The following is a 22,647-nucleotide window of genomic DNA, read 5'->3' as shown; positions in this document are numbered from 1 at the left end:
TGATTAGTATACAGAGATCAGAGGGGCACTTTCCCGGATTCAAATGCTCACTCCAGGTGTGTTACTGGGACCGTTTGCGATCCCCTCCAATCCTCTATGCAGGATTCGCACCCTTTTATTGTTGACTTTTTTTATATCCGGGGTGGAACCGCCCCCCCCCCCCCAGTACGCAGGCCTCAACCAAATCCCTGACGATAACCACGGCTCGCATCGGATGGACCAGCATGTGCGGCTTTGCTAATTTAGTGTGCTTCCTCAATGATTACAGCCATAACAACCCTAGCATGCATACGTAACCGTCTCTGATGCTAACCCTAAGCAAAATAAAAAAATCGGTGGCTACTGGCTAGTGATCGTAGCCCTCGATCTCGAGCAACAACCCTCCCGCCCACGCGCCGCACGGCCGCCCATTGTCAAATGCGGAATCGCAAACCACCCGACCCGATGCCGCCCCCGATCCCAGTTGATCACGGAGCAACTTGCAGCATGTTGGCACTATACAAATGCCGGTAATCCAGCTTGGCTGCGGTTGCAGTACTGCGCCTGCGTGCTCTGGGAACGGATCACGGCCTCGAGGTCCCGGCTGCCCCCACGTTGCCGAAAAAGGGCACTGGCATCCTTCCAACCCAAGGAACGCGGCGCTGACGCTTCCTTTCCTGCACCGTCTGATTTTTCTTTTCAAGTCACTGCTGTCGTATGCCTATATTTGGTGCCTCGCCAGTGAATCAGTGATCACTGCGAGGTTACATTCCTCCTTTCGTATAAAAATATTCATATTCATCTTCATCTCATGGTGTGGTATACTTCACGCCAGAATATATCCAGCACCTGAAAGAATCGTATAGTGAAAGATCATATTTGGGCTTACCAGAATATAGCTGCAAATATTGCCATGCAATATTTTTGGTATGGAGAACGAAACAAAGAAGATAGCAAACATAATAACCGACAAATAATGTATTCTAATTGCTGCAAATATGGAAAAAATCGAATACATTTTTTATACAAGAATGAGATCGAAAATAGGATACGAGCATTAAGCAAAGAAGATCCCGAGGAAAATGATATTAAACCCTATATAGTAAACGCGCCAAATTTCATTATTTTTCTGCCACCCATTATTTTTCCTAATCTATCTGCTGGATACACCACACGCCACATCTATCTGCTGCTATATCAAGCGAAAAAATAGAGATCCGGAGCACTCCCTCGCTGCAGGCCTGCATCAGCACTTGCTCCATCTCGATCTACGTCAGCGCGGCGTCATGCGGAGATCCGGTGCCAGATGGGATGCGCGGAGCAGGAGCAGACCGCAGACGCATGCATGTCATGCCAGGCACTGTAGATAGTAGATGGCGCAGCAGCAGCCAGCGGCCAGCGGGGGGGGACACGTGCGTGCGTGCGTCAGCGGATTGTTGCCCAGATTGGCACAGGTCACGGCCTCCCCTCCCCCTCTGACCGGATTTGACCATCCCCTCCGCCCGCCCAGGCTGCAACTGCGAAGGCCGCAGGAGCAGGACCCAGCGCGAGCGCCAGAGGTAGCAGCGCGGTGCCGTCTGCTGCCCGTGTTTGCAATGCCATCCTGGAAGATTACCACATTGCTTGACGAGAGAACAGGGGAGCCAACGGCGGCCTGGAAGGCAGAGGGTGGCCTTGCCGTGCTTCCTGCTTCCTGCTCTGTTCTCCGTTTCTCCCCTGCCCGGGCATGCCATGCGCGCGGCCGCATCGGGGTCTCTGCAAGTGGTGGCGCTGGACAACGCATGCATCTGTTCGCGGCGCGAGCGCCGAGGCGAACGGAAGGCGACGCGGTAAAACCACGCAACGCGACCAGTCTCGCATCGCTCGCGCGCACGCGTAGCTACCCACAGATCCTCTCCGTTTCAGGGGAGAAAACACAGATTTTAACAATCATCGGGCCGCAGCAGTTGTCTAAGGCATTGTGCCTAATTATATAAGCTACATTACAGGTTATTTTGGAACCACAAATAATCTGAAATGAGTTTATTTCAGATTATTCGTGATCCCAAAATGACCTTTTACCTTTTTTTTCACCATGGGATGTGCCCGAATTTCTTAACTTTATAGCAACGAAATTACAAAGTATGCAGTTTAGTTCTCAATCCACTTATAGAGAAAAACTAACAGTTAACATGACACAGACAGACTACAAAGTTTAACTCTTTTTTTAGACCTCTACGTGAAACCAAACGGCTAACAAGGACTGTAACTAATCAGTAGCTTGCAAATCCCTTTTCCAAATTTTGCATCACATCTACACCCTCTTCACATCAATTGACAAACCCATTCTTCTACTGAAGCAACACCACTGCTGCATCACTTGATGGAACCTCCTGAGGGTGAAACTGTAATACAAGTGATCTTTTACGCTACTAACTTAAACAATAATCCAGATTACATAATTTAGGAGAGAAATAAACAGACCTAAAGACCTGACCTAACCAAGGAGCTAGATAATGGATGACCTACCTCCAAGTTCTCACAGTTTTTTTCTTCACCTAAAGATAATTCTACTGCAACCGCGTATTCAGAGGTGCGTTCCTGAAATGCACGCGGGCGCGCAGAGCTCCGCTGTGGCTGCCACTTCCGGTCACTGTGCTCACCGGTTTTTATTGCTGCTTCCGGTTACTGTTCACCGTTTACGCGCGCGCAGGGGATGCTGCCGAAAGCGTGCAGCGCAGTGCGCGCACGACAGTGGCAGGCGACGGCGCAAACGGCCAGGCCATCACCAGCCGCTAGATCGCGCCGGCCCTGCCACTGCCGCGCCCCCCCCCCCCCGTGGCCGTGCCGGCCCGCGCTCGGCAAGGGAGCAGACGCGCGCAGAGCCACAGACCCGACGCCCCTGCCTGCCTGCCTGAACGCCACCAGCCAGCCACAGGCAGCGTCCGCCGCCGACGCCCACGCCGCGCTCGCTGCTCTTCCAACCGTAACCGCGGGCCGGCGGCATCATCCCACTTCCTCCTACCATACCGTGGTTAAAAAACGATCACGCACGCAGAACCGCAGGCAGCGCCCACATGCGCAGGGGAGGGGAGGGGGGGCGCCTTCTTTTGGGTGGTTGTGCCGCGGCGTGTTGGCGCCGGTCCAACCGCGCGCGGCCGAGATCGCCGTGACCCCGCCCGTTTTTTCCCGTCCCCGGTCAAAGCTCGCGGTCGCGGGAGGCCAGCAGGGCGAGTCGCCGAGTCGGCTGGAGTCGCTCGAAGGCCACGCGCGGCTTAGCTGCCGCCTGCCGCTGTTGTGCACGCACCACCACGGGGCACGGGGCCGTGTCCGGCCGGCCGCCTCCGAGTCCGCGCCGAGCTCGCCGTCCGGGTCGGCTGGCTGCCTGCCTACTGGTTGGTCGCCGCGCCGCCGTCCCGAGGCGCGCGGACGCCGTGCGTGGCGTGGCTCTGTGGTGCTCTGGTTCGTGGGGGTCTCGTCTCGGCCGTTGGCTAGGCCGATCGACCTGCTGATCGCCCAGTTGGGAGTTGGGAGGTTGGGAACTTGGGTTGGGTCATTGGGCCACGAACGAGTAGACTGGTAGTGGTAGTACAGTACGGTAGCGGCCACATTGGAGAACCGTACTGCGGCTCGGCTCGTGCACCCAACCGGCCGGTGACCCTTGCACATGTGTGACCGAGTTCCTAGCTAAAAGTTGAGTAATCAGTACCATAGTTTTCGGATGCGCGTACGAGGAACATCTTTGAAATCCTGGCGCCAGGCCCGATCAAACGGAGCATGCAGCAAAGCCATACGGGTTTGGGAACACAACCGAGAGTTCGACGAGGAAAGCAGAGGAGACACTGTTGCCCGTTCGGAGATGGGTAGCTACAAAACACTAGGCAGGAACGAAGAGTTAAGGGGTTTGATCCTATGAGATTTTGCATGGCCTCGACACCATCTGACTTGTCAAAGAATATTTCTTGTGTTTGTGTCCCACCTTTCTTCTACACTGCCATCCATTTCAAGCAAGGTTTAAAATAGAATACGCGAAGGCTCCCACATCTGTGATTTGTCCCAACACACAAACCGGACCGTATCATTTCCTGACGCAGTAAGGATTAGGACCAACGGCACCAATGCACCATTATACTACACGTCTACACGTACTATAGTACAGTATATACTCCCAAGTACACAACCAGGCTTAGCTGTAAAAAGCCGAACGCACGAGCCAGTGATTCAGTGAACCCATGCACGCACGCACGACGGCACGAGCTGACGAGCACGAGCTCTCACTGACAGCCTTTAAACAAGCCGCCGAAAAGAGAAAACCATCCGAGAAGCCAGAAAGGCTGGCCCGTGGGCCCCACACGTCATCCTCAGCACGGCCAGTCGGCTCCCGTCGACGACGCCTTGTGCCTCCCAGCTCCCAAGACGCCAACGTCTCGTCTCCCCTCCCCTCCCGCGCACCGCTCGTACCCCGACGCGTCGACACGAACGGCAGTGGCAAGCTACGTAGTTATCAGTTGCATCGAGGGGCAGCGGTGTCATTTTGGAGCTCTCCCCGCCACCGCTTTAAATCGCTCCCAAAAGCGGGAGCCGAAGAGAGCGAGGCACCCAGAGCGCCGCAGCCCGGAGGCGGACGGAGGCACGGAGCAGAGGAGGAGGAGAGGAGACCACAGACCCAAGAGGAGGCGGAGATGGTGGCGATGAGCGTGGACGAGGACGAGGAGCGGCGGCTGGACGACCGGCCCATGCACCAGGGATGCATGGCCGGCTTCCTCCACCTCTTCGACCGCCCCCAGATCCTCTCCGGCCGCCGGCTCCACGGCTCGCCGCGCCGCCTCATGTCCTCGGGCTCCAGTGTACGCCCGCGTCCCCCTGCCTGGCTTGCTACTTCCTTCCTTCCGCTGTCGCTCGTGGTCGCGGGTTAGTTACTGATGGTGGCTGCTGCTGCTCTGTTTCGTGCGCGTGCAGGGGTCGGCGACGCCGTCGGAGCGGTCGATGCAGCTGGACCGGGCGACGCCGGCGCCTTCGTCGCCGGACATGACGCCGCCGGCCGCGCCGAGGCCGTCGCTGCAGCTCCCGCCGCTGGACCTCAAGGACGGCGGCGGCGGCGCCGGTGGGTTGGGTGGGATCGGCGCCGCGCCGTCGTGGAGGCTGCCGCGGCTCTCGCTCGACAGCCGCGCGGTCGTGGACGCCAGGGGCAAGCTCCGGCCGCGCGAGATCCGGACCTCGCCCGCCCCCGGCGGCGCGCCCCCGTCCCCGTCCGCGGGGGACGAGCGGCGGTCTCCCAGCGTCGTCGCGCGGCTCATGGGCCTCGACGCTCTCCCGCACGGCCAGACGGCGGCGGGGGACGGCGCGCATTCCGGCGCTGCCAGCCCGGCCGCGCTCCGGCGGTCGGCGTCGGAGCGGGTGCCGAGGGACCCGTCGCACTTCCGGTTCGTCGACCCGGCCTTCTTCGAGCGCCCCGCGTCGCCGCTCCCGCCGCTGATGCAGAGGCCGTCGCCGTCGGCGGCGGCTGCGGCCGCGGAGGCGGCGATGATGCGGCGGGCGCCGCCGGATCCGGCCTGCCCGCGCGCGTTCCAGAGGCGCAGCCGCTTCGACGCCCACGAGGTGTTCCCGGACCCCGCGAGGCGCGCCGACCCGACGGCTGCCGGCGCACACGGCGAGATCGCGCTCTACGGCGAGATCGAGCGGCGCCTCCGCAAGCGCGGCATCGCGGAGCCGGCGCGGGATCTCGAGACGCTCAAGCAAATCCTGGAGGCGCTGCAGCTCAAGGGCCTGCTCCACCACGCCCCGCCGCAGCCCGTCCGCACCGCGCCGCCACCGCCCATCGTCGTCATGCGCCCGTCCAGTCGCGCGCTGCCGCAGGTGCAGCCGGCGGCACGGTTGACGCCCGCGCGGCGGCTCCGCGTCGACGTCGACCGCGCTCGCCGCCCACGGTCGCCTGATCCGTCTGCGTCCCCCGCGCGGAGCCCGGCATCCCCCGCGAGACGCGGCCCGCACTCGCCGCAGCGGCGTGTGTCTCCGGCGCAGTCCCCGAAGCAGCAGCCGCCGCCGCAGCCTTTCAGGAGGCCAAGCGGCTTTGACTCCGCGGGCGCCCGTGCCCGCATTGCCCGCCGCGCGGCGCAGAACGCCGCGGCGCTCTCTCCCGACGACGAGGCCTCAACCACCTTTTCCGACGGCGGCAGCAGCAGCTCCTTCAGCGCCTCCTCCCGCTGGGACTTGGAGCCGGTAGGCCTCCATGACCATTGCTGAAATCACAACATTTTTCGCAGTGTCTCCCTCTCTTAACATTCTGGGACCATTTCGCGATGCAGCAGCCGGACACCCGGACGGACCGCGTGCTGGAGCGGTGCGGGAAGCTCCTGAGCAGCATCCAGGCTTTCACCGGCGGCGACGCGGCGGGGTCCGACCAGCAGCCGAGCCCGGTGTCCGTGCTCGACGCGGCGGCCTTCCTCGCCGACGAGGAGTCGCCGTCGTCGTCGTCGGGGTCGAAACGAGCCATCGACTTCAGCAGCAGCAGCGTCGGCCGCCCGAAGCCTTCGGCAGCCACGGCGGCGTCCGACCCGGAGGATGACGAGTGGGCCCTCGCGCCGTGGCCCGCGGTGGGCCCCGATGCGGGCGGCGACCCGGACTACGCCTACGTGGCGGAGCTGGTCCGGCTGTTCGGTGGCGCCCGCAGGCTGCGGGACCCGGCCGACGTGTACAAGGCCGCGGAGCAGGGGCGCCCCGTCGACACGTGGCACCACCGGATGCTGCTGTGCGGTGCGGTGGGCGAGGCCCTGGAGCGGCAGCGCGCGGCGTGCCCGTGGGAGCCCGCGGCGTGGCTCCGCGGCGCCGAGCTCGTGGACCACGTCTGGGCCGAGGTCAGGCGCGCCGGCGAGCCCGTGTCGCTGGCCGCCGGGGAAGAGGACATGAACGACGTCACCTGCAACGCGATCCGGCGCGACCTTACCGTTGACGGCGGCCGGTGGGCGCCGACGCAGCAGGGGCGGCGGGTGGTCTCGGGAGCGGAGGCAGCGGAGGCCGTGCTGCAGATCGAGCGGCTGGTGTTCAAGGACCTGGTCGCCGACACGATCCGCGAGCTCGCCGACGCGGACCGGCCTCTTCCCCGCCGGAAGCTGGTCTTCTGATCAGGCCAGGTACAACAACGCCGGCAGCGTCACCGGAGGCTGCTATCAGGCGCCAGAGAATCGAAAGTGGAAAAATAATGGAATTTAACTCTTAATTTTCTGTTCCTTGTGTTTCTGTTCCTCCTATTAGCATTAGCGAGCCATGTAAAATTATCTAGTTACTGCTATTTTTACTCCCTACTAGTAGCCCTAGGCCATGTTGATTACTGCTAATCGGTGTGTTTCGATAGCCACGGAAGTGAGGTTGATGTAATGATGGAGCAGTTTTAAGCACTCCACTGAATGAATGATGCGTTTTCACTCAACTGTTACTGCGGCCAGAGGTGCTGCTGCTGGTGGCCTGGTGCCATTGCTGCTTGTGATCTGTGGAGATCGTAGGGATGATCTGGTTGGTGTTCCGGGGCATGTGGCGGCAGTGAAGGGCGACGGCCGTAGTGGAGTACGGACCCGGGGCGGCGTGAAAGCGCGCCTGAATGCTGATCGGGGCTTGACCTCGCCGTCGTACAGACCCCCGATTGAATGTTGGTGTTCCTTGGTTGGCGCTTGCTGCAGCTAGCGGAGCTGCTGATGGCAGGTGCAGAGCAGAGCAAGCGAAGGAGCAGGAGCGTCGTGGAGGGGACGGCTCGGCTGCTGACGAGGAAGGAAGGGAGGAAGGAAGGCTCTGTTTGGGCGAGTGGTGGGTGATGACGTCGCCGGCCTGGATGGGAGCTCGTGCTGGCAGAAGCGTATGGTGTGAGAAGGGATGAGCCATGAGAGGGCGGTGTGCGGTGGTCGCCGTGGAACCGGGAGCAGGGCAAGTGCTCCGTCGAACTCGTTGTTTTGTCGGTGCCCTTTCTCGTTGGGTGGGAGACGCCACTGTGATCTCAGATCGCTATCACTGCTGCATTACGACTTTGCGAGCAGTGGCAGCCGAGAGCGCGCCGTGTCCTCCCAACGGATCCTGCCAATTAAAGTGATCTGATGGATCGCAACACCCCCTTCTCGGCGCAGACCCAGCCGTGAATGCGGACGCGTCCGTCCTCGGATCGCAGGCAGAGGTGCGCGGCGGCTGCGCGGGCGCTGAAACGTAGGAGGAGGAGGGGAAGGCGGCGGCGGCGCCAGTGTGGTGGGCCGCGGGGCAGGAGCTCGGGCCCGCCGGCCGGCCGGCCGGACGGACCACATGGTCGCTCGGCTCGGCCCGCGCGGCGTGTCCCCCGGCCGGAGAGCACGCGGGGCCGGACAGGGGCTGGCCCGTGGGCCACGCGCAACGGCCAACCTGCTCGCTCGCCCGTTCGCTCGTTCGCATGGTGTGGTAGTTGCTGGTATGGTTCGTTGGGTCGATTTGGTTGGTTCGTGAACGCACACGTCGCGTCGCGTCACGTCGCGCGTGCCTCCTCCTGCTCCGCCGTGCCGTGCCATGGTCCCCGAGGCCCGAGCCGACTACGGTGAACGCGTCGGATGGGCCAGGCCGTGGAGGAAGAAAGAGAGTTACTCCGCTGCCGCCGCTAGCGATATTTTTATATTTTATTCTAGTATTTTGCAAAAATATATGATCAAATAAAAAAATTGCAAATCTAACCGTGTGAAACGGCGGAAGGTGAAGGTGTATTTGTAACAAGCTACCACAATTTGAACGGTAACTTCCGTCCTCTAGGCAGTATACTTTTCGTATGAACTCGTATGGAGATAAACTTTATATGAAATTGTCGATATCGACGAGATATACAACTTTGTAGTTCAAACTTTTTTCATTTGGTGTCATCTTGTTGCTCAAATGATCGATACAAGTTTAAGATCTAAAATTTGCTCAAATAATCGACACAAGATTCAGATCTAAAATTTAATTTTAGATCTGAAACTTGTATCGATTATTTTAGTACAAAGATGGCATCAAATAAAAATAGTTTGAACTACAAAATTGTAAATCTCATCGAGAACTATAATTTCTATATAAAACTTATCTCTATATGAGTTTATATGAATTAGTTATGATTTTTTGAATGTGTGCCGCCCAGTTTTAGATCTAAAATTTGAATTTTGGATTTGAAACTTGTGTTGATTATTTGAGCACCAAGATGACACCAAATGAAAAAAGTTTAAATTATAAAGTTGTAGATCTCGTTGAGATCTACAATTTTCATATAAAGTTTATCTCTATCCAAGTTCATATGAATTATTTATGGTGTGTTGAAAGTGTACTGCCTAGAGAAGAGAAGTTACCGCCGGTTCAACTGTCAGTAGCTTGCTACACCACACGACAGCATAGGTATAGATTTGCAATTTTTTATTTAGCCATATATTTTTGCAAAATAAAAAAATAAAAAAAATTCCCGCTAGCATCTACTAGTAGCCTTGCCTGCTACGGAGTAGTAGCCTTTGCCCCTGCATCAGATCCGTCATCGTCGTCCCAGGCCGCTGCGATCGAGTGACGCAGCTTCCGTTCTGCAGCGCGCGCGCCGTCGGAGTGGTCGGAGCTCCGGTGTGCGTCCGATCAATGCGACCTCCTTGTCGCCGCCGGTTGGTCCCCGCCGGCCCGGCCTACGCCTACGCCCCCTCTCGCGGCAGCAGCGACTGGAGCTGCCACCACCGGCCGGCCGGTAATGATTGGAGCTGCCTGCATGCATGCATGCGACGGACGGAATCTGCCGCCGATCGGGTGACGACGGCGGCGCCACCGGCTGGCTGACGCTGATCATGAGCTGGTGGTCCGTCCTCGATCGATGGCTAGCTGCACATGCATGTGATGCCGGCTGCCGATGCAAAGCTTTTTAGATCCCCGTGCGTAGTGGAGATCCAGGTCCTTCAGGCAGCCGTAAGCTGCTGTCGTTGCGGCGTGGCGTGGCAGGGGGCGCCGAGGAGGATCGGAGGAGGACCAGCTCGTATGTCCACGCCGTTGTATCGATCTGTCTGTGCGGGTTTGGCACGTCGCTGTTGCAGGCTCCGATGACGTCTGCCACCTGCCGGTCAGCCGCGCTGGCTCGTAATGATTGGAGGGCACCCGCTGCGTGACTGCGTCGCATTCGCATCGCATGCATGCACAGGCCGGCCCTGCATGTATGCAGCCGTGGCATGCATGGGCGCGCGGCCGGAATGATCGATGCACGGAATCTGCCGCTTGCTTCCTAGGTCCTCGTGCGTAGTGGAGATCGATCGATTCATGCAGGCCGTTGCAGAACGCGCATGCATGATCGGAGGAGCCGGTCGAGAGAGTAGGACCAGCGGATCCGGCGACGTCGCTGTACGCTCTGACCTTCCGGTGGTCGCCGCCAGCCGGCCTGGGGACCATATCCTCTTGAAGAAGTGTGCATGCATGAGATGGCCTGGAAATGAGAGGTGACCATGCAGGCCGCAGCCGGCCGGAAACTGTAGGCTGCTTGCGGCTTCAGGGAGGCGGGTGCTCTTCGCGGAGGCCTGCGACGCCGTCGCCTTTCTGCCTTCCTCGCCGAACCCATCCACGCCATGGTTGCAGGGCTGCTCCAGGAGGACCTAGCGCCCGCCGCGGCCGGGGTGCTTCGCGAACCTCTCCACCTTCGAGGTCTTCCCGCCACAGGTGTTGTGCCACCTTCTCCTCTCTCTGCTAGTGCCGGCGTCGCGCCTTCAGTCGTTTGTACAGGCACATTGGTTCGGGCATTACTTATATACTGTAGAGATTTATTTTTACTGTCAGATTTGGATGGTTCGGCCACCGATTCAGACATGTGGAGATGGCTCGTTTTCAGTAACTAGTCTTATTCTTTTTACCTGGGATCAATATTCATCGTTTCAGGGATTTAGGAGTAGAACGGGTTCCCCAAATTCCTCATTCCTTTATGTTTCTGAAGGGTTGTATTGGCCAGGAAGGATCAAGGGCCTCCTGCAAGCTAGGAAAGCTTCAGGATCATCTGAAAAACACTCCGAATTGCAGGTGATGGACTTGACGGAAGGAGCACAAGTACCTGAGATACGGTGCAGCTTTGCTGCATCTAGAACTCTCTTGCAGCAATCTGTACAGCCAGAGATATTTTTCTAGTTGTTGTTTTCTCATGTCATGCAACTCACGCTATACATATTGCCACGCCACACCCGTGCACTTGATCATCATCCAATTGAGAATATAATCATCCTGCACAACAAAAAAGATGCAATATATCTCTATTTTTCCATGATCAATTCCACTTATTTGGTAGCATGCACGAACAACTTATTGTGTGTATTAGGTGTAGGAGGGGGCACATCCCCTACTAACAAAGTCATTTTTTTTTCATGCTGCTTATGCGTTTAGTTGGCTGGTGTGTTTAGATCCTTGCCTAGCAAAGTAAGTCAATTTCACCCTAATGTATTTAATTCCTTTCATTCTCTTTTCTCTTTCGTTTTGCTATGGTAGTGTCGGATATGCATTAATGGGCCCACCAACGGTGCACGGACTGGAACAGGACATCCAGGTGTATCTGATGTGAAGATTACGGTGCAGGATGGCGTAGTTGACCATGTTAAATATAGAACTAGTCAGGTAAAAGAAAAATACTCGGGTAATGCAACTAGGATTTGTCATGCCTTTACCTATTCTTGCAATAACCGACCTATAACCCTACTTTTGATATATAAGACAAGGCAGGGACCCCCTCCAAGAGATCTCATACGCTCAACGCGCATACAATCGCCGTACATGATGTAAGGTATTGCGCTATTCAGCGGTCCGAACCTATGTAAATTGTGTCCGCGTTCATTTCGAAATCCTAATCTCGACAAAACTGCTCCAATCAATCTACTACCTTAGGATACCTCTTGGTAGGTTGCCGGTCTAAACATCGACAAGTAGCGCATGATAACTGGGTTAGATGACAAGGTTAGACCCAACCTACACCCAACATATGTGTGGCCAGACTTGTGAGTTAAACTCTGGACATCAATCCCAACTTCTACAGGTATGGGTATGGCAAGCGATTTGGCAGCACAATAATCAACTTATTATATGTGCCCTAAATGACTGATAGAAGAGATCGACAAAAACAAGATGAGCTTTCTTCTGGAAAGGGAAAAAGCATGTAAGTGATGCTAACTGCATGGTAGTATGGAAACCGCGTGTCGTCGGTCCTAAGAAGGAGGTGTTTTAGGGATAGGAAATATAGAACAACAAAACACCAGTTTGCTTCTAAAGTTTTTGCACAAATTTCAAACACAACCAAACTCTTTTTTACGACGGTAAACCGACCTAGGACTGGGAAGGCTTTCATCTGGTCTGAGGATCGTGCTTTAACGACGGTTTTCTCGATCAGTCTTCTCAGAGAAGGGATGGCTTCGTCGTTTGCCCCTGGGGAATGACAAGAGCAACCTTGTCCATGTGTGAAAGAAATCCTTGCCGACCATTTCGCGCCTAAATTCAAACACGGATTCCTCTGATCAAAGAAAAAGGAAATTGCAAAAAGGGGGAAAAAAAACAGAACAGAACAAACGAAGCTAGATGCGCGTCGCGACGTTCCGGTACCAGGCCCTCAAGGAATCCCTCGCCGCCGCCATCACCTCCTCCTCCTCCTCCCCCCACGCTGCCGCTGCCGGCGACCCCCGCCTCCCCCACGCGCTCGCCGTCGTCTCCGGCCTCGCCACCAACGGCTACCTCGCCTCCCTCCTCGTCGCCCGCTACGCCCGCCTCGGCGACCCCGATGCCGCGCGCGGGGTCTTCGACGCCGCCGCCGCCGCCTCCGCGCCCTGCTCCTCCTCCGCGCAGCCGCCGCCGCCCAAGCCGCTCCTCTACAACGCCATGCTCCGGGCCTACCTCGCGCTGGGCCTCCCGCGCGAGGCCGCGCTGCTCTTCCGCGCCATGCCCTCCGGCTGCCCGCCCGACCGCCACACCTACCACCTCGCCGCCACGGCCTGCGCGCGCGCCCCGGACCCCGGGCTCGGCCGCCGAGTCGGGGCCGCCGCCGCTGCCGCCGGGCTCGCGTCCGACCTCCTCGTCGCGACGGCGCTGGTCGGGATGCACGCGGACGCCGGGGACATGGGCGCCGCGCGGAGGGTGTTCGACGGAGTGCCGCGCCCGGACGCCGTCGCGTGGAACACGCTGATCGGCGGGTACGCGCGCGCGGGGCGCCTGGGCGATGCCGTGGAGGTGTTTGGCAGGATGAGGTCCGTGGACGGAGCGCGGCCGACCGAGGCGACGCTCGTGAGCTTGGTTTCTGGTTACGCCGGTTTCGGTTCTTGGAGGGGCGGGGGCATGATGCACTGCGTTGTGGTTAAGTCTGGCTTCCAATGCAGCCTCTTCGTTTCCAATGCTCTCCTGGAGATGTATGCGGAGCTGGGCTCTTTGAGCGAGGTGGTGACAGTGTTTCGGCACATGGAGGTGAAGGATTCTGTAACTTGGAGTTCGATGATTGGTGGACTTGTTTGGAATGGGAAACCGGGTCATGCTGTTAAGCTTTTCCACTGGATGGTTTTGAATTCGGAGGTGTTGGTCACACGGTCTATCTTGCTTAACGTGGTTATGGCCTGCGCTGAGTTGGGGAACTGGAGGGAAGGAAAATGGATTGAAGAAAACTATGCACTGTGTACTGGCAGTGCATTCAAGAGAGATCCCTTTGTATTAACTGCGCTTATATATATGTACGCTAAATGCGGACAGTTAGGTTCCTCTGAGAGTCTTCTACATGGCTTTGCAGTGGTTAGAAGCGACGTGGTTGCATGGAATTCCCTGATCAAAGGCTGTGGAGAGCTTGGACAAGTGGAGAAGGCATTTGAGTTTGCAGTAGAAATGCAGAGGATGGGAATTGATCCGGATGCTGTTACATTCTTGGAGATCCTACCAATGATCTCGTTGATTCCATCACTGAAGAAGGGGATGGAAGCACATGCTCAGATTGTCAAAAGGGGTTTCCAGAATGAACGGACAATTGCTAATTCACTTATTTCCATGTATGGTCGATGCGGCAGTCTTCGTCTTTCAGTTGGTGCTTTTACTGGGATTATGGACAAGGATGCAATCTCTTGGACTTCTATGATGCAGGTATATGCATGGAATGGGCTTGCTGCAGATGTTGTTAAGCTTTTTGAGCTGATGAAGGAAACAGAAGTACAACCGAACCACTATACTTTTGTTGCGGTGTTGGCTGCCTGTAAAAACACGGGTCTTGTTGAAGAGGGAATGGGCTTGCTTAAGTGCATGAAAGAGAAGTATGGTCTAGAACCTCATATTGAGCATATTTCATGTGTTGTTGATATGCTCTGTCGTACTGGACGCTTGACTGATGCATATCACCTGATCCAGAATTCTCACTCTGAACACGCAAAAAACCCGGTATTGTGGGGAACATTACTAAGTGGTTCCCGTTCATGGGGGAATTTGGTGATTGGAGAAGTAGCAGCTAGGCATCTCCTGTCCTTGGATCCAGAAAACAGAGCTAACTATAAGATGCTGGCTGATATTTATGTTTCACTTGGGAGAAGGGACGATGCTGATGATGTCCTGAGACTGTTGATGTCAAGAGAACTGGACTTGAGACCAGGCTGTAGCTGGACTGAAGGTGGCTAAAGATTGCAATATATGCTAGAAGGTATGATTTAAGTATGATTATATCAATAAATGTGAATTAACATTTGCGTTCAGTTGGAATTTCTTGTTCCATATACACATCTCTCGTGTTAACATTAAGGAGTAGTCCTCTCATGCCATTTCAAACTCAAAAATTTCCAGCTCGTGTCACTGATGATGTGGGTCCAGGCCTGACAATGGATGTCATGTGAGAGATTAGGAAAGTTTGCAGTGGTTAACAAGTAGCCTGACAGGATTAAGCTCACAAATAGACATTTCTTTTATCAAAATTAATTTTGGGGGGGGGGGGAATGGTAAGATGGTCATTATAGTTACACCAAGAATTACATTTGAAGCCATTTTCTTTAAAGAAAAAAATAAATAGAACAGAGGGCAGGAAAAACAAACTAATGAAGGATCTAGACTATTATGCTGCACCTAGATATCCTCCGAGTGTTACCAAATTTAATATTAAGTGATTGCAACCAATGACAGAATTAGGAGTTAGGACTTTTGTACTTTCTCGAATAGATGGAATACGAATATCTATGTTGGCTAAAAGGTTTCCATCTTGGTCCCTTTATTTCTTCTTTTTCTAAGGATGAATAGTGTACTATGTGCATGAAAGACAATTACTGTTGTTATTCTATTTGACAGTCACTTAGTGCTGGTCACCATCTCAGTGGAGCACATTGAACAGCTGCACCAATAACTTGAGATCCATGCCATAAAGCATATTCCTTGTTTGCTTAGTTTACAATTATTATTTCATCTAGCCTACTTTTCTTATCTAGGTTAGGCCAAGTAAACATTAACCTTTCAACTTCTTCTTGAACCCTATGATGCTCAAAGAGAACCGATATTATGGGGACTACAGAGATTTCTGGAGCAAGTCTCATCGAAGGCTATGTTATTAGGGCTCCATGGCATGTTTTAAACTTATAATTACTAAAGTACCACAGGGTCAAATACAAATCAAGAAGGTTGAAAATTTTGAGGCTTATGTTGGGCCTTATGATGTTTGTTCATTTTATGAGAATTGTTATTGCAATTATTTCTCCAATGGGATAGTTCATAATAAATATATCATATTTCTCTGATGATTCAGGCAACATATAAAAGGCTTGGAAAATTTGCTAAATGCCATCACAGAGAGTCTTTTTGTTTGATATACCATTGCAATTGCAATGTGAATTGTTAGGAACATTGGGTTTATCTCGTTTCCTTTCTCTTAATCACCCTCAGGTAACCATTGGCTAGTGTTTTTTTTAAATAGAACCCTTGCTTTTAGAAAATTTACCAAGAAGGTTCGATCAGGACCTGCTATGAATTTGTGGTGAAATCAACTAAAGTTAATAGCTTCAAAGCAAATCATGCAAAAATCTAGGTAGACAAAACACAGCAGAGTGCACAAAACCCATGTCGGTACTGAATACTGATGGTTATCACTGTCTGGACTCTGTTGTGTTCTATGAGTTTTTTATGTCCATATATGTTGTAAGTGCTTTAGGTTGCAGAAAGTGGCATCTTCAGACTGGTAGATGCTATGTATTCTTCATCTGTAATAATGTTAAAGTTGCAATACCTTTTGTCTTTTTCAGTCAAGCCCCTCATGATTTATTTACCACCGACTCTAGAATCGAGATGTGGAAAAACCTTTTCTTTTCCTTAGGACCATGACCACCTTTCTGGAGATATAACCCACAATTCGGGAAGATTCTGATAAATTTCCTTCTAACATAGCATATCGAATCAGGGAATCGGCATTACAACATGGGCTCTATCAGATAGAGGTTTTACAATGTACCAGGAGATTTTCAAAGTTATGAATATTCCGATACTGTTACAGTTGAAGGTGCTACATGTTCCAATTATTTCATGCCATTGAGCAACATTGTCCTGCGTTATTGCACTCGCACAATACATTGTAAGAAACTCTGATTATGAAGAAATCATCGCAATTTGCAAGAGGGGACTAGTTGAAATTTTCACATCACCTGGAAATCTGAAACAAGCTGTTGCAATCAGAACTGAAGAAAATTTTATTCCTATGCATAATGTCTAAGGGGGTGTTTGGATCTTTAGTCCAGACTAAAATTCATGTCACATCGAATATTCGGAGGCTAATTAGAAGGACTAAATATGAGTTAATTATAAAACTAATTACACTGATGGAGGCTAATTCACGAGACGAATCTATTAAGCCTAATTAATTCATCATTAGCACATGTTTACTGTAGCATCACATTGTCAAATTATGGACTAATTAGGCTTAATAGATTCGTCTCGCAAATTAGTCTCCATCTGTACAATTGGTTTTGTAATTAGTCTATATTTAATACTCCTAATTAGTATCTAAACATTCGATGTGACAGGAATTTTAGGAGGGGCTAAAGAAACAAACACCCCCAACATGAAATGTGAGAGTTAAATTTGTACCAGACTACCAGTTATAGGATTGTAGTTTTCAATTTTTATAGAGGAATCTGCACATTAACTTGATTCATAACTCAAATGAGAGTTGGTTTAAACCTGACAGATATACAACATGCTCCACCAAATGATTGTTAGTTACATGCTTATATTTCGTCCACCAATTTCTTTTCTTCATTAACAAGTTCGACCATCTTCAATTAAAGTGAAAATTTCTGGTACGGGTAATTCCTTTCTTCCAACTTCTTCAATTTATCTCTGGTTATTCTTATAACTTACGAAGCATGCACTAAAATGCTTTGTATTTTCCAAAAGTATGTCCTGTATTTCCTCTTCAACTTCTCTGGATGAACCACCAGACAATCAGTTTCCTAACAATTTGATGTATACTAGAATTGCCTTCTGCTGTTATCTTGACTAAAAAGAATCTACGTGCGAAGCTGATGCTGCTTCCTAAAGGAATAACATGAAGGCATGGAACTTTGGGTGTTTTACTGATATTTGGTTTAACAATTTACATTTCCTCTCAAATCACTTGACGATTCTGCTTTGCGATACCTGCATATACAGGAAGTAAAGGGTATGAGAGCTTTAAGAGGAAATTTGATTAAATCTATTCAGATATCTCAGTGCAGGCTTACATTTTGTCCGGAAGCAGGGCTGCTTCAGTGCTGGATCATCTTCAGGAGGTTGCTGTCCAAAGATCATCTCACAGCTCATGTCCTCAAAATCTGAACAGTGGTAATTAATATAGGGGGGATAAGTACATATGATTCTGATTATCCTATTTTGATAGTTAAGTAGAAAAATAACTGCTTAAATATAAAGTTTGCTTTTGTATGATCCAGAAATAGAGATGTTTTATTCAGGTTTGGAACGCTGATTTGCAATACATAAGAGTGGAGAAAGTAGTGAAGATAAGCTCGCAGTGTGCCATTAAGCTAACATTCATTGGCTATTACCAGTGATAACCACTTGACAGGACAAAAGGAGTACCTAGCAGATTCCAACACAAATTGATCTCCAGTTGTCTCGACTGATGTCATTAAATGTCAGCATCTTTTGACCTCAAACAATGATTGGTGTGGTTGAAATATTTCACCAAGAATGAGTCAAGACTCACAATAATTGCTTCTCATAAGCAAGATTTAGTCATATTGCCATTATCGTTGAAACATGCCGGCTCTATAATGTTAAGGCAAGGTGCTTGTACTGTACTTGGTAACAACAAACCACTGAATTGTGGAATGGTTGGAATCTACTATCTCACAACTTGTTTCTGTTATTTGCAGTTTCCCACTAAGAATTACAAGTAGGAGGTACTCCATTTTCTCTGTACAACTTGAGTGCAATTGCTCTACAACCTGCAAACATGTTGGTCCCACTTCAATCTTTTCTGTCCCCCAGATGGCAGCCTGTGATTCCCATGCCCAAAAAAGGCATAGTGCCTCAATTCAGAAGGTGTACGTGACAGGATCATGAGATTTAACACGTTAAGCTAACTTCTGTATTTTTCATGTGGGAATCTTGATGAGTTGCTTTCAGCATTAAGATTCCATTTCAGAGCTAGTATGAAGAGTTGTGTGGCTATGGACATGTTACATGAGATGTCCATATACAAAGATTTCACCAGCACTACTTAAAGTGGAAAAGTCATATTCTGAGTTCACTTAGGTTTGGCAGCAGTCAGTGTAATGTTGAGCTATAGAACAATTAGGCTAGTGACCAAGGAACTTACAGTTAAGGTTTTGCCACATTTTCTGACTTTGAGATGAGGTTTCTTGACTGTCAATCCACTAATTTCTTCCCAACTTTATTCAGTGGCTAGAGTTGATTATTTCTCTTGGAGTTTAAAAATCTAAGTGTTTATGCTGTTTTACTCTTTGATATGTTTGGTTTCTCAGGCTATCATCTCATGGATAAGAACAAATGGAACTTACTGGGAGACATGTAGACAGCCGTGCCAAGTGAATCTTGGATGAACTTCTCGCATGGTATCTTGCAAAGATTCGTGCACATCCCAACACAGTTGGTGCTTTCCAGAAATCTGCCAGAGTAAAGATAAGGAAGAAAAGGTCAGGAATACCAGTACCACTATCCTGCTCTTCACCATTTTTTGATATGCCTGTACCTTACAATTTTTTCCCTTGATTTTTTAGGGTAGTTGCACTGCATGGGTAGAATTGTATATTGCACTAGCCCTGTACTTTTTGTTCTTTTTTCAAATGTATCCCTATTTATATAGCGAGTTTGTGGAGTATGAGTTGGATTGCCAGTTCGCCACAATTACGACATGGGCAGTACATGTTGCATTTCAGCCTCAGTTCCTCCATTCCTTTTCCAAGTGGTTTTATACTTGAGTAAAGATTGACATATTGCAAAAGGTTTGTGTGGAGGTAATTTATGGTGCAGATTCATAACATGTCAATCCCACAACAGCTAATCATGTTCAGATAGACCTTAAGAATTTATACTAGCTATGAAGTGCTGAGACTCAGAAATCATTTGAACAATATATGCACATCCGACAAGAGAACTTTTTTCTGTTCAGTTATTCATACCTATTAAACTTATGCAATGAATTCAATCTGCATTTAGCTTATTTATGCAAGCAAAGAATTTCTGGATGATGAACGGACTACCTGCATTTGGGGACGTAGACCACATTCTTCTCTTTCCTTCCATCAACTTCTGATTCCCTGACCTTGCATTTGTTCAGTGACACAATGATTACTCATGCAACTTTATGAATACTGCTGGGGATGCGTATATGTAAGAATGAAAAAAAAACATATTGGAGAATGTTCCATCCATGACTGCATTTTCCACTACTATATGCTCAACATGCACGAACTCTTGACAATTCTCTGTTTCAGGCTATTCCTTTGTCATTCCTGAAATAAATTATTTCATGGAGGAGAAAGAGTGTATACAAAAAAAAAGAAAAAGAAAATTATTATACCTCACATGGTCCGACGAGCCAAGGGAAGAATATGGTGGTGAAGGCCGCGAAGTACTCCCGGGAAAATCTGGAAGGTGGCATCATCACCTTGATCTGCCCAACAGAACGAACGATGTCAATCCAAGCTGAGGTAAAATAAAATAAATTTACCTTCTGTTCAAAGAAATTTATCTAGTTTTCAACAATAGACATTAGCTTTCTGGAGCGTAAAACTACTTGCCATTGTGAGGATGTAGCTGGGGAACGCGCGTTCGAGAGCGGTGGCCACAGTCTGCCACTGCTGTTCAACCCTGAACAGCCCGGAGATGGCGAGGGCTGCCTCTATCAGGCCTTCGTAGCCGTCCTTTCCGTTCTTCATCCCTTCATATACAATCCATTGAATGAATCCATGCTGGTATGAGTACCAATCACAAGACTGTAGGGAAATTAGTTAAACAAGCTTTCTCATGCTTTTTCATGCCTTTTTCCGCTGTCAGCGCACGTTTTCTGGGGATTGGATGAGAAAATTGAGAGGGCCAGCATGGGGTTTGGTCTGGTAGGGGCAGAGGGCACTGTGGAGAACAGTGGAGGACACCGTGGCGGTCACTGTGCTGACCGGACACCGTTTCACGACCGCGGTGTCCGGTCCCATTACAGTTGATCTAGGCTGTCCGGTTCAGATCTGACGGCTGAGGATAAGGCATGGAGGCACAACGTTCCACTACAGGGGGGGAAAAATCCGCGTGCGTGATGTCTTTTTTGAAGGTTGACCACCATTGCATTCTCTTGGGTATCTTATCGCAAAGAGAAGAAAAGGCTGGAGGAGAAAACCCAAAATTAAGGATAGATTCAGCCACTACTAGATTCCTAGAATGCGCACCTCACACCTGTGCGAATCGCAGGTTTCGACCTCTCTTAGTTGTCCATATGCTGATGCACTTCCGTTTCATTTTCTACAATTTGTTTATATATACGTATATATATTTACCCCCTCGTATTGGATGAATTAAGAAGCTTTTCGCATATCTTTTGGCTTAACAAAACACTTGCCAATTCGTCTTTTTAAAAATCGTTTTTTAAAAAAAACACCTAAAAATTCAACAAAGATTGAAATTTATAAGAAGAGGTTCAAGTAGCCATCAGCTCTAGTCCCTAGAAGCCGAGGAGGGCATCTATGCTCGGGACAAAAACTTAGCGTCACATCATGCAGTCGCTTGCATGATTATCAACATCGATCCCTGCTAAAATACATACAGCGGCATAGGAGGAGCACATCAAAAGAGACGCATGAATCCAAGACCGAAAAAGAACACGACTTCTTAACAAGAAAAACATGTCGGTATTCTCAGGGAAAATACGTACGAATGCTTCTAAAAAAAAGCATGGGATTGTTCGCCGAAACCTTGTCAGCTTGGCTCATGCAAATCCAATCGCAGATTCGCAGTCATGGAAACGCCATGGCTGGCCATATGCAAAAGCTTTCGACGACCATTCCAAAGGTGGCGAGAATGTGAAGGCGCAGGAAGTACCAGAAGCTTCTTGAAGGCTCCGGGACAGGTAGCCGATGGCCAGATTGTCGAACCAGTTGTCGCGGTACACCGTCGTTGCCGGCAGTGTCGGCGTCACGGCCGTGGTCTCCCTCACCGGTGGCGGTGGCGGCACCGCCGTCACCATCTTGCTACTGGCCGGTGGCGGCGCCGCCACGTTCTGATGATGCGGCCTCGCCATGAACGCCCTCACGGTGGGAAGGCGGCTAGGCTTCCTCCTCGTGTAGTAGCTTCGTTTCATCGTCTCCGCCGGCGACGCCGGTAGGAGTAGGACGCCATGAGCGTGATGAGCTCCAAGAAGCAAGGAAGAAGTGGCCGCGACCTCCATGGCTCTCGCTCTTCGCGTGTTCAGAGAGAGAGAGAGAGAGAGAGAGAGAGAGAGAGAGAGAGAGAGGGGATGCTTAGTATGCAGGGGGTTGTAATATAAGGCGTTGTGGTTGACCTATATAAACTGAGAGCGAGGTGCAATTTGCAAAATTGTGACGGCGAGAGGAAGTGCCAAAATGGCAGGGAGGCAGCATCTCTTGCAGTGGTGGGCTCGGAATCAATCATGCATGCACAGTACTGGTATTGGTCTTTTCTTTTTAAATTTTCCCGGTGACGAGGCTGCAACAGGAGGTAGTACACCGTACACCCATGTCTGAAAATATCGAGCATATGCTTGCTCGACACCCTCTGCTAGTAGGCTCGTGTGGGATAGATGCCTGTTTTGCTTGGCCTACCATTATTGGCATGATTCATGATGTTGTCATTTGAGGTGGAGGAAAGAATTAGTTACCACGACGTTTAGGTCTCGTTAATGCGCTACTAATCATCTAATGCCATTAATTTACCTTGTTAACCCCTAACATACCTCGATTTGTACACAGATATCACTTGTGCACTAGCCACTTTTCACAATGTTAAGTGTCAACCAGCCAGCAGATACAAAGACACACGAAAAAAAAGTTTTTTTTTATTTTCAACAATTCGTGGACATCTCTTTCAACAAATTTTGCTAAGATGTGGATAGGGTCGGGGTTAAAGATTTACTTGAACACTTACCTCGGCTTCATCACCACACCAAGTGGCAGTTCCGGAGTCGATCATGTATGTAGCCTAAGTACTGGGTCATACGTTTCTCACGAGGGACACGGCGAGAGTGGACAAGATCACAAGAACCTTGCC

At 51.1% G+C, this 22,647-nt stretch overlaps 3 protein-coding genes across 15 annotated transcripts; 2 read left to right on the top strand and 1 right to left on the bottom strand.

Moving 5' to 3' along the window:
- Positions 1-4,546: 4,546 nt before the first annotated feature.
- On the top strand, positions 4,547-7,384 carry LOC101771440 (serine/arginine repetitive matrix protein 1). 2 transcript variants are annotated; one of them, XM_022828856.1, is made up of 3 exons: positions 4,547-4,805; positions 4,918-6,177; positions 6,267-7,384. In XM_022828856.1, exons 1-3 carry the CDS (start codon positions 4,641-4,643, stop codon positions 7,077-7,079), a joined length of 2,238 nt encoding a protein of 745 aa, XP_022684591.1. In that variant the 5' UTR covers positions 4,547-4,640; the 3' UTR covers positions 7,080-7,384. The 2 variants fall into 2 exon arrangements, with proteins under 2 accessions (XP_022684591.1, XP_022684590.1); XM_022828855.1 differs by having other exon boundaries at positions 6,264-7,384.
- Positions 7,385-12,483: 5,099 nt separating this feature from the next.
- LOC101770388 (putative pentatricopeptide repeat-containing protein At3g01580) lies at positions 12,484-21,456 on the top strand. 11 transcript variants are annotated; one of them, XR_002678869.1, is made up of 7 exons: positions 17,730-18,195; positions 18,285-18,311; positions 18,400-18,455; positions 18,897-19,067; positions 19,869-20,084; positions 20,191-20,348; positions 20,431-21,456. XR_002678869.1 is itself a non-coding variant. In XM_004979529.2 (2 exons), the coding sequence occupies exon 1, from the start codon at positions 12,499-12,501 to the stop codon at positions 14,557-14,559; it is 2,061 nt and encodes a 686-aa protein (XP_004979586.1). In that variant the 5' UTR covers positions 12,484-12,498; the 3' UTR covers positions 14,560-14,581; positions 18,897-19,324. The 11 variants fall into 11 exon arrangements, 3 of the variants coding, with proteins under 3 accessions (XP_004979586.1, XP_022684986.1, XP_022684985.1); XR_002678871.1 differs by lacking the exon at positions 18,400-18,455; XR_002678870.1 differs by lacking the exon at positions 18,400-18,455 and having other exon boundaries at positions 18,285-18,366.
- LOC101770805 (beta-carotene isomerase D27, chloroplastic) lies at positions 17,291-22,290 on the bottom strand. Of its 2 annotated transcripts, XM_004979530.3 has the most exons (7): positions 21,463-22,041; positions 20,175-20,314; positions 19,955-20,047; positions 19,635-19,696; positions 18,933-19,039; positions 17,634-17,723; positions 17,291-17,550 (listed from the first exon to the last, which is right to left on the bottom strand). In XM_004979530.3, exons 1-7 carry the CDS (start codon positions 21,806-21,808, stop codon positions 17,519-17,521), a joined length of 870 nt encoding a protein of 289 aa, XP_004979587.1. In that variant the 5' UTR covers positions 21,809-22,041; the 3' UTR covers positions 17,291-17,518. The 2 variants fall into 2 exon arrangements, with proteins under 2 accessions (XP_004979587.1, XP_022684987.1); XM_022829252.1 differs by lacking the exons at positions 17,291-17,550; positions 17,634-17,723 and adding an exon at positions 18,298-18,407 and having other exon boundaries at positions 21,463-22,290.
- Between the last annotated feature and the right edge of the window lie 357 nt (positions 22,291-22,647).

Source organism: Setaria italica, chromosome VIII (genome assembly GCF_000263155.2).
Source record: "Setaria italica strain Yugu1 chromosome VIII, Setaria_italica_v2.0, whole genome shotgun sequence".
In the NCBI taxonomy this organism is placed as follows: Eukaryota; Viridiplantae; Streptophyta; class Magnoliopsida; order Poales; family Poaceae; genus Setaria; species Setaria italica.
This window is presented reverse-complemented; position numbering and strand designations above follow the sequence as displayed.

What these genes read in the sequence shown, in the direction of transcription:
- LOC101771440 (XM_022828855.1), top strand. Translation starts at nt 4,641, where the DNA reads ATGGTGGCGATGAGCGTGGACGAGGACGAGGAGCGGCGGCTGGACGAC. An exon ending in TCATGTCCTCGGGCTCCAGT is followed by an intron (nt 4,806 to 4,917) that starts GTACGCCCGCGT and finishes GTGCGCGTGCAG; the next exon opens with GGGTCGGCGACGCCGTCGGA. An exon ending in CCCGCTGGGACTTGGAGCCG is followed by an intron (nt 6,178 to 6,263) that starts GTAGGCCTCCAT and finishes TTCGCGATGCAG; the next exon opens with CAGCCGGACACCCGGACGGA.
- LOC101770388 (XM_004979529.2), top strand. Translation starts at nt 12,499, where the DNA reads ATGCGCGTCGCGACGTTCCGGTACCAGGCCCTCAAGGAATCCCTCGCC.
- LOC101770805 (XM_004979530.3), bottom strand. Translation starts at nt 21,808, where the DNA reads ATGGAGGTCGCGGCCACTTCTTCCTTGCTTCTTGGAGCTCATCACGCT. An exon ending in GAGCCTTCAAGAAGCTTCTG is followed by an intron (nt 20,315 to 21,462) that starts GTACTTCCTGCG and finishes TTGTATATGAAG; the next exon opens with GGATGAAGAACGGAAAGGAC. An exon ending in GCCCTGCTTCCGGACAAAAT is followed by an intron (nt 17,551 to 17,633) that starts GTAAGCCTGCAC and finishes CTGTATATGCAG; the next exon opens with GTATCGCAAAGCAGAATCGT.